We start from the raw sequence: 12,230 nt of genomic DNA on the forward strand, positions 1-12,230 counted from the left end.
GGATGCTTATACGTGGAGATTATGGTGCTTCTGGCACGCCTCCCTGTATATACTACTCTTGTGGAGAGCTGGATCTTTCGGACTTTGACACCCCAGGAAATTTGTTAAAGCTTTAGGTAATAATTAAGTCCCTTCATTAGTTTGAAATTTGATGCTGCCCGAGAATAATGAGTGATATACATCGTGAAGCCTAAATTTATACTTTTAGGGCTGTGATTGTTCTTGGAGTTTACTGTTATCCCTTCGATCGTTGGTACCTTACAAGCATGGCACAGGTCAACGGGTCGGAAATATCTTTTGATATCCATGTCCGATCCTTGCTATTGCCAAGACGCTAAAGACTCGAGCAAAGCCAAATACTATCTTCTGATTGGTCCAATTTTGTAAGGGAGAGAGCCCTTCCTAAACTCGAAAAAAGTAGATAAAGAAATTCGCACAGTTCGCAACATTCGCATCATTCTCAACTACCTCTCAGTATTCAAAACCTAATACATGCAATACTAGACTGCTTCTTCTATTCAGTCCTTGCGGTTTGGTAAGTATCAATATCTTGTTGAACGTATATTGCATTTTCAGCAGAGCTCGATCCGAGTTCGGTCTCGTCCCCCTGATACCCAGATGTGACACGGGTGGTAGTAAAAGCGTCATCTCGCAAACGGAGGCTACTCGAAGCGGGTTTCCCATTTGCTAAGTCGTCTCTAATCGGATCCTGGCTCCCGTATAACACCGTTGTGTATATTTTCCGACGCGGTCCGCCGAGTCTCCCGAAGGTAACGATGCTAAGGGGGCCGGGTCGGGCGCCAGGCGAGCCCCGAGAACCAAAAAGCGAAGTGATCACTGGAGCGACATATCGTTTGAGAACCGGCGCAAGAGTCGGAACGCAAGCAATTATGATGCCTATCCACAGTTCCAACTCTGTTGTTAGGGCGAGCGTGGGCATGTGGTAAACAAAGTCAGCTTGAGACTTGGTCTTAAGATCGACAAGTCGCCATATCATGATGGCAATGGTACTTTCATATTATTAGTGCTCGAGGTATTGGAAGTATGAGGTCCTAGATGAATTACTTACATGAAACCTAGGCTAAAAAGGAAGCTGACAACGATTTTATTGCGCACTCGCATTTGTAAAGTCCACAGGAATGGCATTGGAAGTATGATGACAAGGACGTCAATTCCTAGATTAGTACTAACAGAACCTAACTGGCCGATATGCAAGTCACGACAATAGCCATCAGGCCTTGGATTCCATAGTTGGGAAATATCGGGAGAACACGTCGTGAGAAAGAGGGCTAGGAACGTAATACAATAGGCGACGGTTAGGCCCATCAAGACAAATGACAAGATTCTAAAGGTGCTGATGGAGAAAATTCGAATGTACAGCGAGAGGACTGAGAGCTTAAAGGCAGCGGTTCCGAGGGTCCAGGTAACATATGCCGCCGGAACCGATTTCAAGGCGGTTGTAGTCTCTGAAGGAGATAGTTCTATCATATGGTTTCCCATGCCCCCTCTAAAGACAGTCCAGATTAACACGGCCTCCAACGCAAACGTGTTCGTCTAAAAGGAAAAGAGTTAGAGTTATCCATTTCACTAACTTCAACTTTCACAGGTTCTTAGAATGACTGACTAAGGAGAAAATGATGAGGTAATCATCCGCTGCGAGTTTGCGCTTGACTAGGCGAGCGGCCAGGAATCGGAGAAAGACGAAAAAAACATCTAGGATGGTAAAGACAATTGTCCAGATAAGGAGGTTGATACCCCCCCTTGTGACAGGCGCCATCGTGAATGCCCAGGAAAAGTTATGGCGTTTAGGGGGTAGAAGGTGAGAACCTTGACTGAGGAATACAGAAGTCATCTACTAGGCTTATATGCATTAAACTAACCTATCAGAAATACCGTCGATTCTGATGTCAGCATCAATCCACATCGGAGGACTTCTAAGCTGGGAAATCAGCCTCACGTGTCCGAGGAATTACGAGATGTTGTACAGGAGTCGCATGGCCGATAATGTGTAACCTGTAACCACTGCCGAGAGAGATTGTACTGCGCATATGTACCTATATTACAGTTTAAACTGTGTAACACACGCAGCCCTACATAAGCCTGCCTACCTACCTACATGTAGCTGCCTAGGCTAGTAGGTACCGGCAGCATGGGAGGTCACTGCCCTGTGGTCAATCAAGGGCTGCTCCAGGGCTATTAGGTAGGTACCTGCCTAGTAGGTACATATGCATGCAGGTGATACTTGTGCAGCGCCTGTTGGCTCAGCTTGGCTTTCTTTGTTTGTCTTTCTTTCTCTAAATTTCGGAGACTGAAACTGAACCTACTTATTATCTATTCTACCTCCTCAGGTATGATATAACTTTTTTCCCCCAGCTATCAAGTATCCTCACCAAAAGGGTGTATTATGGCCGAAAGAGGACTAACAAAAAGTCAGGTACAAATGGTAGTTTGGACATCGGTTGCGGTCCTTCTCGGGGCTGCATGGATTACTAAATCGCCAGCTCAACCACAATGTCGTTGCTTTCCCGGTGATAGCTGCTGGCCATCTTCGGCAGAGTGGGATTCTTTTAATAAGACTCTAGGAGGCAAACTCATAGCGACAGTACCGATTGCTAGTCCATGCCACGACGGCTTTCCCGGAGTTAGCTACGATGCTGACAAGTGTGCCCAAATCCAGGCAAACTGGGCACGTCCTGAGCTTCACGATCAAACTACTCATTCGCCCATGGCTGCTTTCTTCGCTAATCTGAGTTGTGACCCATTCACACCCCGCGATGCCCAGTGTACCATAGGTGCTTATGTACCTTATGCCGTTAATGCTTCAAGCGCGGAGGACTATCGCCGAACCGCTGCTTTTGCAACCACTCACAACATACGTCTAGTAATTAGGAACACGGGGCACGACTATATGGGCAAGTCGACAGGTGCCGGTGCACTCGCTCTATGGACCCACAACATTAAGGATAGATCCATCTTAGACTATGAATCCGCGGCTTATACCGGGAAAGCGATGAAGATCGGTGCCGGTGTACAGGCTTCTGAAGCACAGGAGACCGCTAACGCTCAAGGTCTCGTCGTTGTTGAAGGGGATTGCCCGACGGTGGGTATCGCAGGTGGCTACATACAAGGAGGCGGCACCAGCCCCCTAGCCTCTAAGTTCGGGCTAGCAGTTGACCAAGTTCTTGAGTGGGAAGTGGTTACCGCGGCGGGAAATCTCCTAAGAGCAGCTCCAGATCAGAACCCAGACTTATACTGGGCTCTTGCAGGTGGTGGCGGTGGTGCATATGGCATGGTGCTCTCTGTAACGGTGAAGCTCCATCCGAACATGCCAACTGCTGGTGCTACTCTTTCCTTCACAGAATCATCAGATAAATATTGGGATATTATACAGACCTTCTTATCAAAGCTGCCGGCTATCGTGGAAGCGGGTGCTACCGTTTACTGGCAAGCCATACCGGGAAATTTATTTCTAATGCCGCAATCGTATTTTCCGAATGGGACTGCCCAAGATCTCGAACTATTGCTAAAGCCCACATTAGAGGCACTTAACCAAAGTCAGATTCCTTACAGTAAGTTATAGTACATTAGCTATGTTTTTACTTCTTAGTTAACTGGAATTCAACAGAATTCTCCTCCCAGGAATATCCAACGTTCCAGGATAGTTTTCACGCCATGAACCCGGAAATGAACATCTCGGAGGTCAACCTCGGGGGTCGCATCATCCCCCGTTCACTAGTGGCGTCTGAGAATGCAGCCGCATCCTTATCCGGTGCCATTAAGTCTATCACCGACAACGGGAGTGTCTTGGCTGGCGTTTCCATGGACGTTAGCCGACAGCCTACCTCCCCCAATTCAGCCAACCCTGTGTGGAGAGAATCATTGTTTCTGGCGTTTCTTGGCACGTAAGTTGTCTCACGCCACCTTCTGAACTTGAACATGAACTAACACTCCAGGCTAGGATGTATGATCGGGTAAACATGACAGCGAACCTCGTCGGACAACATACCGTCACCAATGTACTAGACCCCGCCTTGGAGAAACTAACACCAGGTGGAGGGGCCTACTTGAACGAGGCCGATTTTAACCAACCCAACTGGCAGGAAGTCTTCTATGGCCAAAACTATCCTAAGCTTTTAGCGATTAAGAAGAAGTATGACCCAAATGGCATCTTCTGGGGCCCGACAGTTGTTGGAAGCGAGGCGTGGAAGGAAGCCGCAGATGGACGTCTCTGTATGACAGCCAAATAGACCCCTTTTTTGCCATCCCCGGGAAGGTACCAAAAGTCTTGGGATATATCATCATATCTCTTGGATAAGGGGCAATTCATTTTCGATATGTTGTATTTCTGGATTTTTACATACGAAAGTAGGTACCTAGTAGATAGTTAATGGATATGTTGTCGTGATAGTGTTCATCGTGAAATATTCTACCTTTAGTGCGTACATCAAATCAAAGGCCATTGACAGAGTACTGCTGTCAGGGCACCTACTTACCTCTAGTAACTCGTAGGTACCTACCTAATCGCAACCAGTCAAATCCGGTAGGGTTCGCACATGTAGTGTAACACTTAGAAAATATAATTAAAATCGTGACGTTTCGCCTAACATCATGGGTCGCCTTATAGTCCCTTAAATAGGTAATAACCAACCTTCTATACTTCATTAAGTACTTAATTTCTCGGGCTCATCTATGCACGTTAGATAATATTTCGGAAAGCCGCGTGGGGGAGAGCGTAAGCAAGTACCTATGCAGGTCTTAGAAACCCGCTCAATAATGGATAGGGGCAGGTGCCTCACCTAATAGGTAAATTAACATGCCGAAATGGCGCATCGTCATCGGCATCGGCTAGTGCCCGTCATCCACTGTGGCTGCGGCATCTTTGCTTATTTGCTAGCCACCTTATACTTGTAGGTATCCGTGGATGTATCATGTACCTCTGCAGCTCCGTAGTAGGTAGGAATGGAGGCTTAGGTACACCTCTGACGCGTTATTCCCGTTCTCTTTTCTTTTTGTAGATGTATATACCTAGGTAGGCACTAGGCAAATAGGTCTCCAAGCATCGATATATCAACAATATATAGGTAGGTACCTAGGCACACAGTACTGAAATATGCTTACTCGAACTCTCTCTCCGAAGGACAACCCTTTCCCTTTTCGAGAAAAAAGAAAACCCGTACCACTTAGCACTACACGCGAATCAAGTACGGCGCTATATATATCTCTACTGCGAGTTTTCTCGTGATTTTCTCTATCTGCATGATAGCAGTCAACCGTCAAGAATAGGCAGACCGGGATCCCTCCGGTCGATGCTGAACCATCCCCGGAGCTACTTCATGGCCTTCAATGTGAAAAACAGGGCCTTCTCACCTGAGGAGGTAGCCGTGAACCCATTATGACAGGCTTCTCCAAACCAAGCGCCAATACGATCCTGGTGATATCTTTTACGGGACGGCGGTCGGGAGTGAGGTTTGGGAAGAGCAGGTCGATGGGAGACTGCCAGTCAGAAGATAATTAGGCAAGCACCTGTCGTAAGGTCTCTAAGACCTTGCTTTTGTAAACCTTCGTGTATAAGTAAATACATTTTCATACGCCGGATATTTAGCTAGAGCTTTCAATTGGCGGGATCCTTGCCTGAATATAACTGGTGAGCCGTTTACCCCTTTTAATAGTCTCTGCCAGCACTATTTGGGACCACGAATACACGTGAACCATCTTCGGGTGATCAAGGAACAGTGCCTAGGCAGCTAGTATCTAGTGAACTGAAGATGCGAAGGTTTAGGTAAAAGATTCCGCACATTCGCCCATTGGCTAAACCCGTGTAATTCGAGATACCAGGAACCGTGTGGCTGAATTCTTTAGTGGCTGAGCCCTTAAATCTTAGTGGATGACCGCTATATCTTAAGGGAGTTATAGGCAGAAGGTCCACTATTAACTGACGATTGCTCTCCATGGACAGGTATGAAACACATTCAAGACAAGAGTATATCTTAGGTTTATGCCTTTTTATTGATTAAGACAGATAGGCATGGCTATGCGTGCTATCCAATCCTTAGAGCTAACTGAGTAGTAAGTAATGCGCAACAGATCAAGTCAGGCAAAAACCCAGCGCCGCTTCGTAGCTTCGTTCCTCCATCAGCAGCACCTTAGATCCTTGGCGTCGTCAACTTCGTGCGTCAACCGATGAGTATCCTTCCGTCCATTTGTCTCCCATGAGCCCAATACCCCCACATTACGAATATGTGATTAGGTAGGCCAATGACACTTTTTGATTCCTCCAACTTCCTTCCCAAGATATATCCCTCTCTTTTAAGCGCATTGCCGTATCCTAATTTTTCAGTATACCAATCCCTTGCCTCTGCGAGGTCAAAGCTTATGGTTTTCTATCGACACAAAATCCCGGGACGCCGCGCTTGAAGCCTGATAAATAACATCTGTACAGGGCACGAAGCCGGCCCATTATGGTAACATGAAGAAAAAATTTTGTACATGGTGTACATGTTTTATATGATCAGGCGGATTAGCCTATGGTAATAGATCGAATAATTATTTAGATGAAAACGTGGTCGCGACTATAATCGGGAGCGTGTGGTTGGGTATATTGCGACCTCGGGGCCGAGTATTGTATCTCATCCTCCTCTTCCTTTTCTATCCTATTCATCCCTAACGGATTCATATTATCGTAATCGTATGTTCGCGATGGTGGCATCGGTGGTAAGGGATAAGCGTCTTCTTGCCCCTCATTCCCATCCCAGCGAAGTTGCTGTGGAGGCCTGGGCGAAGAGAATGATCGCTGGTGTGGTTGATACCGGACCGTTTGTCCGAAATAATCAGGGGTTTGGCGCCCGCCTCGAGTGGTGGGCGACATTGTCGCGCTAATTGGGGTCAGCACCGTGTCTACCTTTCCGGAATCGCGAGACAACATTTCATAAGATCGAGGGTCCTGCTTAATATCCATTCGAGCGTCCACAGACACGAATTCTTTCTTGGTGGTGTTACCACCCATTGCTGCGAAGAAATCGACCCAGCCGGTAACCATAGACCAGCGGCCGAGCAACAAGAGTAACCAAAGGCCGTTCATCTATATCAAGAATTAGTTTATGAACAATACCAGTAATTAAACCCCAGTGCTACTTACAGCCAATAGTATAAGGACCGCGGTGACAGTCGGCAGACTGACAACCAATCCTTTAGCTTTATCCAAACACTTATTCTTATCTCCGCTAGCTGCGATGAGACAAGCCGCCCATGGTAGTGCCTTTGCCGGGTTAGTCCTCACTGATTCGACAGTGTTGTCTAGAAAGACGAAGATGACAGCGAAGAATATGACATCGGCAATAATAATCAATACGATGACAATGCCACGCCATTGGAGCTGAACAACACGTCGAATTCTTCGATATGCTTGGCGGGGAGTCATAGTGCGGATACTGTTGGAATATGAGGGCATCCCAGAGCCCTCGGTGGTTGTGCTGTTATCGGTCAAAGATGCGAGATAAACTTTGATACAATATCCGAAGGTGGCGAATTGTATGATAACGGTCAGGCCTGCGAAGACGAGAAGAGGGATCCAGAAATCGGCCAAACTATTCTCGTGGTTGATGTGACATGTCGCACCGAATCGGAAGGAAACTCCACTGAAAACAAGAAGGATGATAAGGCCAATGATGGGAATACCCCAACCGAGGACTTGAGAAAACCACATGTAGTTTCGACCCACCACCAATTGCCAGCAGATTTGGAGGTGTAAAGAAAGCGCCCTCAAGAAAACCCACATGACACCAGCCCAGCCTCCAATGAGTAAGAAAGCTCCCGAAGCAGCACATACAGAGCTCGTGTCCATCCCATGGGGAGTGATCTCATTGTAGCATTGGTTCGGCTTGGCTGCTAAAGGAATGATGAAGCCCAACTGTGATACGTTAGTCATTGCTCGGGTTACTTACTCTCAAGCGCATGTATGTAGACTCACGTTCATCAGAACAACGGCACATGCGAGACTTATACTCAAATAGTGGCGATGCGTCTTCTCGACGGGAAGCACAATCCAGGATAACAATAAAAACCCACAACAGACCATGCCGACAACATTAACCCAGTTTGCTGCCGTCGTCGCCGAGTTGAAATTATCCGGGTAAGCCCAGTCGGTCATAGGACATGGGACGCAACAGTTTAAACGCCCTAGGGGCGAACATAACCGACCCTCGATGTCTATGAAGATATTAGAAAAGGGTCAGAGACATCGTCAACACAAAACTTACGTCCACCCATTGTAGGGAATAAGTCTTCACTAAAAAAGGGTGCGGGGCACCCGCCGCGTAGTGTTTCGTTCGCCATACTGAAGACCGTATGGGTCGACCCCAATTACCGAACAGTATAGAAGATATGTCTATAAATTAGACTTCGACGGAGAACCGCACAGCAGAGAAGTTGCGTGTTGCGGAATATGAGACCTATATCTCGACTTCTTGCTTTTACTGAAGAACTTAAAACCAGGATGACGAAATCCGGACCCGGTGTATCTTATGCGAAATGGACGGAGTCGTCCAAAGCCGAACGAAAAACCGGGTATGTCGTAAATGCGAGGATATTAACCGACTCGTCCCAGCCCGATACCTAGATTTTTATGTTGAAACCCACTGATCCTGTCGAATAGATGTATGTTCGTCTGAAAACATGGAGATGGGATAATCGTCTAATCGCTTCAGATGGACAGCCAGGCAAGAGCCGAGACGTGATGTATGCTCCTAAAGCGTAGAGGGTCGATAGCTTAGGTGGTATTCATGGCCCCGAATGTCATGTAGATGAGGCAATTCCCATACACATGAATCGTAGGCAGGGGCAAGAGATTCAACGGAGAGACACACACGAGAAAGCGAAAAAACTAGAAACGCAAGAATATACAGTGACAGCGGGAAGGAAGGACATATTAAGGTATGAGTGCGCCGGTACGCTGCGGTACATGTAACCTAATAGTGCATAGTAAATAGTAGTTGGGGGTCTCGATTTTGGTAGCCAATTGACGACATGAGCCAGGGGCTTGGGGAAGCGGGTACTCGATGGATACTCGATGGATCCAACACTGAGGTGACTCTGGCATGGGAGTACATACGGCATGTACTGGCAGAGGATAGGCAGAGGATACAGGTCAAGGAGGCACAAATGATCCCTGAGGGTTACTTTCCCTGGGTCGCCCTGACGGACCTCGCGTCAGTCCTGAATGGTAGGATGGCGTGGTCGCGGGCGGAGGCCGGTGGACCACATGGGGAAGCTAGTGTTCGCCATCTGCCAGGTCTCGCAAGCTTGCGCATCTTCGAGACTCATTGACAAGGAGGTCCCAAGCTGCCAGGTCCACTAGGATTACAGATATTCTTCCCCTTGTCAGCCTAGAAGAGTCCTGTGCTTGGCCGTTGGAGAGGAGTCTGAACACTATACTCGGTTAAGTCTTTCTCCGTTTCGACTACTGTAGGTTAATTAGATTCGGCCATTTGATAGCTAGCAGTAAACTGGCAAGATTGGCGAATATCTGGGCATGTTGATCTCGCGTAATCAGGCGCGCCGCCCCATTGGCTTTTGGGACAGCAAGAAAGGGTTTCAATTCTACGCTCGGTGGGGTTGTAGAATGTAAAATCCTGCGTCTATTCTCGTGATGTCCACATGTAGGTCCAGTCTAGGTACGCATACTGATATAGTATGTAGGTAGGCTGTGGTGGTAGTATTGGACGTAGTAGTATTGAATGTTGTATGTGGTTAAGTTAGCATCAACTTAGACGTGTCTAATGATACTACAGGTATGTAGACATGTACCGGGGTACCTAAATATGTAGGTGGTGGCCTCCGTCGTTCAATCGCTCAATCGCTCAATCGTACATGCACATGTACGCATAGTAGGTGGGATTCCCGTCGGCGATGTTGCACAAAATCGCAGCTCGCAGAAAATTCGTGTCCAATCCTTTTCTTATGGCTGGGGTGATCCATGCAAGTTACCGACGGTGGGGCTACATAGGATTGGGTAAGTGCTTAGGCGAGTGGGCGGGTGGGCGAAGTGGGCACTGGCAGGCATAGGCGACTCCAAGAAGAAAGTTGACAGCATCAGAGAGCACTTGCACCAATTTGAAAATGAACCTATGGAGCTTTCCCCCGGTACTTTGGTTGCATACCTGCCAGTTGAGGTACATTCCGGCCGAGTACCAAGCCGTACCGCAGTCCTCCTTCCTCCGGCACAAAGTTCTGTCGGTATCGCGATGAGAAGAAGGATTTTAGCATCTGTATGTCATACATACTATATTATATCATGCTAGGCTTATAGGAGGAAGTCTGTATGCAGGTGTGTAAGATTCATATTTTTTTCTTTTCTTTTTCACTAAACGGATTAGTGATAAGGTGACCGGTCAGCTGCGGGCCGAATCCGCACCTACCACATCGTCAGGTTAAATCCCATCTCCCATCAGGCTGTTTAGATATTCTACGTTATTACTTCTAATGCTCTAGGCTACGCATAGTACTCAAAATTTTGTTCGCGGTCGTCCTAGTCTGGAGTCTGGACTGGTTATGGACTGGTATCGATTCCAAAATAGTCCTCGCGCGATACCAAGGCCTGCAACAACCCGGTCTACCATGCAACTACTATGTAACAATTTCACGCGTGCTAGCACTATAGTAGTGAGACATTGACATCGCTGCATGGTCGGGGAAAGGATGGGCACCTACTATATGCTAGTATCGCAACACTGCATAGTACAGTTAATAGTCATATACTATGCAGTACCTACGCTGTATTATTAGCATCGCGACAGTGAGGTCCAAGAGCTAGAGAGACCCAACAAAATTTAACTTGCTCCATCCATACTCCATACTCCATACCGGTAGAACGTTTATAACGCCTCTATCCCAAGCTAGTCCTGCAGGTACAGGCAAGCTTACCACAGACAGCCTAATCACGTCCGCTGTAGTGTGACGGTCAGACTGTCCCTGCATACTGATTATTGGTTTAATAATCCATTTCTTTTGCGCAAAGCGGAAATGTCTGCCGTCGAAAGGGAGGACACTGAGATACGATTAGTTGAGAGACGCCACAAACATCTGTGCGAGTTATCGACGCCTCCAAAAGATCGGCAACTGCGTGCGCTCCGCAGCTGCGCAGGTGTTTGGTCTTTGAGTTCGAGACCATTGCCACCAACGCACGAGACGCAAAAGGACATGCCGATATGCTGGAAGATATTGTATATTATATATATGTATGTATATGCAAGTACATACCGATGCAATGTCTCGCTTTCACGTTGCCGCAGGGCAGACTGTATGTATGTCTCAAAGACCATACGAAAAGTCGGGATTCGACTTGATATTACAATCTGAAGAACTAGTATCCTGCATGCTGTGTCTCATAGTACTATGTATCTTGAGAATTTCAGCCTTGTCAAACTCACGGACCGCACAGCTTCATCTGATCGAACGCTCATATTGCTCATCATATGGACATCATGCGAAAACAATCCGAGAGTCGGCCAGAGCCTTTCCGAAATTTCCCAATGCCGGTCCAGTTTACCTCAAGGGGCATTAGCTTCGTGGAGAATACCACCCCCTGCAATAAGCTTACCCAGTCGGGAGTGAGGGAGAGATTACTAAGTGGGAGGCACCTTGTAGGTAGGTAAATTTATATGCCCCTCAGTGCGGCACGGTGCAAAATTGTAAAATACTTAGATACTGCGAAAAACGGATATGCATTGTGCTTCCAATATTTTATAAAGTGTAGGTACTTGCCAATGTTGTACTACCAGGCCAGCTGAAAACCCCCAGTTGTGTAGCCATTCGTGTTCGAATACTGCCAAAGATGTGATCATGATGCGGGTTTTCAACGTGTAGGGGATAGGGGAGCGGCAATCTGTTAATTACTGCAGCCACTCAGGATAGGATTCCGTCGTGTTGGTTCCTGGCACCACCGAAGAACGCAGAAAGAGTTGACCTTTCATAATCGAAATCATCAGTGGCGTAGTCCTACTGGCCCGTCTCCCTGCTTCCCTGCAGGTCTCAGATCCCAGCCTGCATTGGAACACTCTACCCAGATTTTGCCTTACGAGTTATTCCCCGCCGACCCGCACTCCCGTCTTCCTCACCTATCACCACGTTTATGCAGGGGGGATGAGTCTAGGGAAAACTTCTGCGCTCTAACAGTACGAAGACTAGACCAATAGGAAAAAACGCGTCACCATATTCTCATTAAGAAAAGAAAGCAT

The 12,230-nt window shown here is 47.3% G+C and overlaps 3 protein-coding genes across 3 annotated transcripts; 1 reads left to right on the forward strand and 2 right to left on the reverse strand.

Annotated features, from left to right (window-relative positions):
• Nucleotides 1-514: 514 nt before the first annotated feature.
• On the reverse strand, nucleotides 515-1,777 carry GGS22DRAFT_183988 (uncharacterized protein; the record flags this gene model as incomplete). The annotated part of the gene is made up of 3 exons (XM_047964144.1): nucleotides 515-1,010; nucleotides 1,070-1,554; nucleotides 1,625-1,777. 3 exons carry the CDS (start codon nucleotides 1,775-1,777, stop codon nucleotides 515-517), a joined length of 1,134 nt encoding a protein of 377 aa, XP_047824477.1.
• Nucleotides 1,778-2,064: 287 nt separating this feature from the next.
• GGS22DRAFT_151485 (FAD binding domain protein) lies at nucleotides 2,065-4,406 on the forward strand. The gene is made up of 4 exons (XM_047959491.1): nucleotides 2,065-2,348; nucleotides 2,435-3,569; nucleotides 3,626-3,902; nucleotides 3,959-4,406. The coding sequence occupies exons 2-4, from the start codon at nucleotides 2,441-2,443 to the stop codon at nucleotides 4,245-4,247; spliced, it is 1,695 nt and encodes a 564-aa protein (XP_047824478.1). The 5' UTR covers nucleotides 2,065-2,348; nucleotides 2,435-2,440; the 3' UTR covers nucleotides 4,248-4,406.
• A 2,074-nt stretch (nucleotides 4,407-6,480) lies between these two features.
• GGS22DRAFT_16482 (uncharacterized protein) lies at nucleotides 6,481-8,676 on the reverse strand. The gene is made up of 4 exons (XM_047961592.1): nucleotides 8,256-8,676; nucleotides 7,967-8,205; nucleotides 7,136-7,906; nucleotides 6,481-7,078 (listed from the first exon to the last, which is right to left on the reverse strand). The coding sequence occupies exons 1-4, from the start codon at nucleotides 8,329-8,331 to the stop codon at nucleotides 6,548-6,550; spliced, it is 1,617 nt and encodes a 538-aa protein (XP_047824479.1). The 5' UTR covers nucleotides 8,332-8,676; the 3' UTR covers nucleotides 6,481-6,547.
• Between the last annotated feature and the right edge of the window lie 3,554 nt (nucleotides 8,677-12,230).

This window comes from Annulohypoxylon maeteangense (assembly GCF_022496945.1).
Source record: "Annulohypoxylon maeteangense strain CBS 123835 unplaced genomic scaffold GGS22scaffold_1, whole genome shotgun sequence".
NCBI lineage: Eukaryota > Fungi > Ascomycota > Sordariomycetes > Xylariales > Hypoxylaceae > Annulohypoxylon > Annulohypoxylon maeteangense.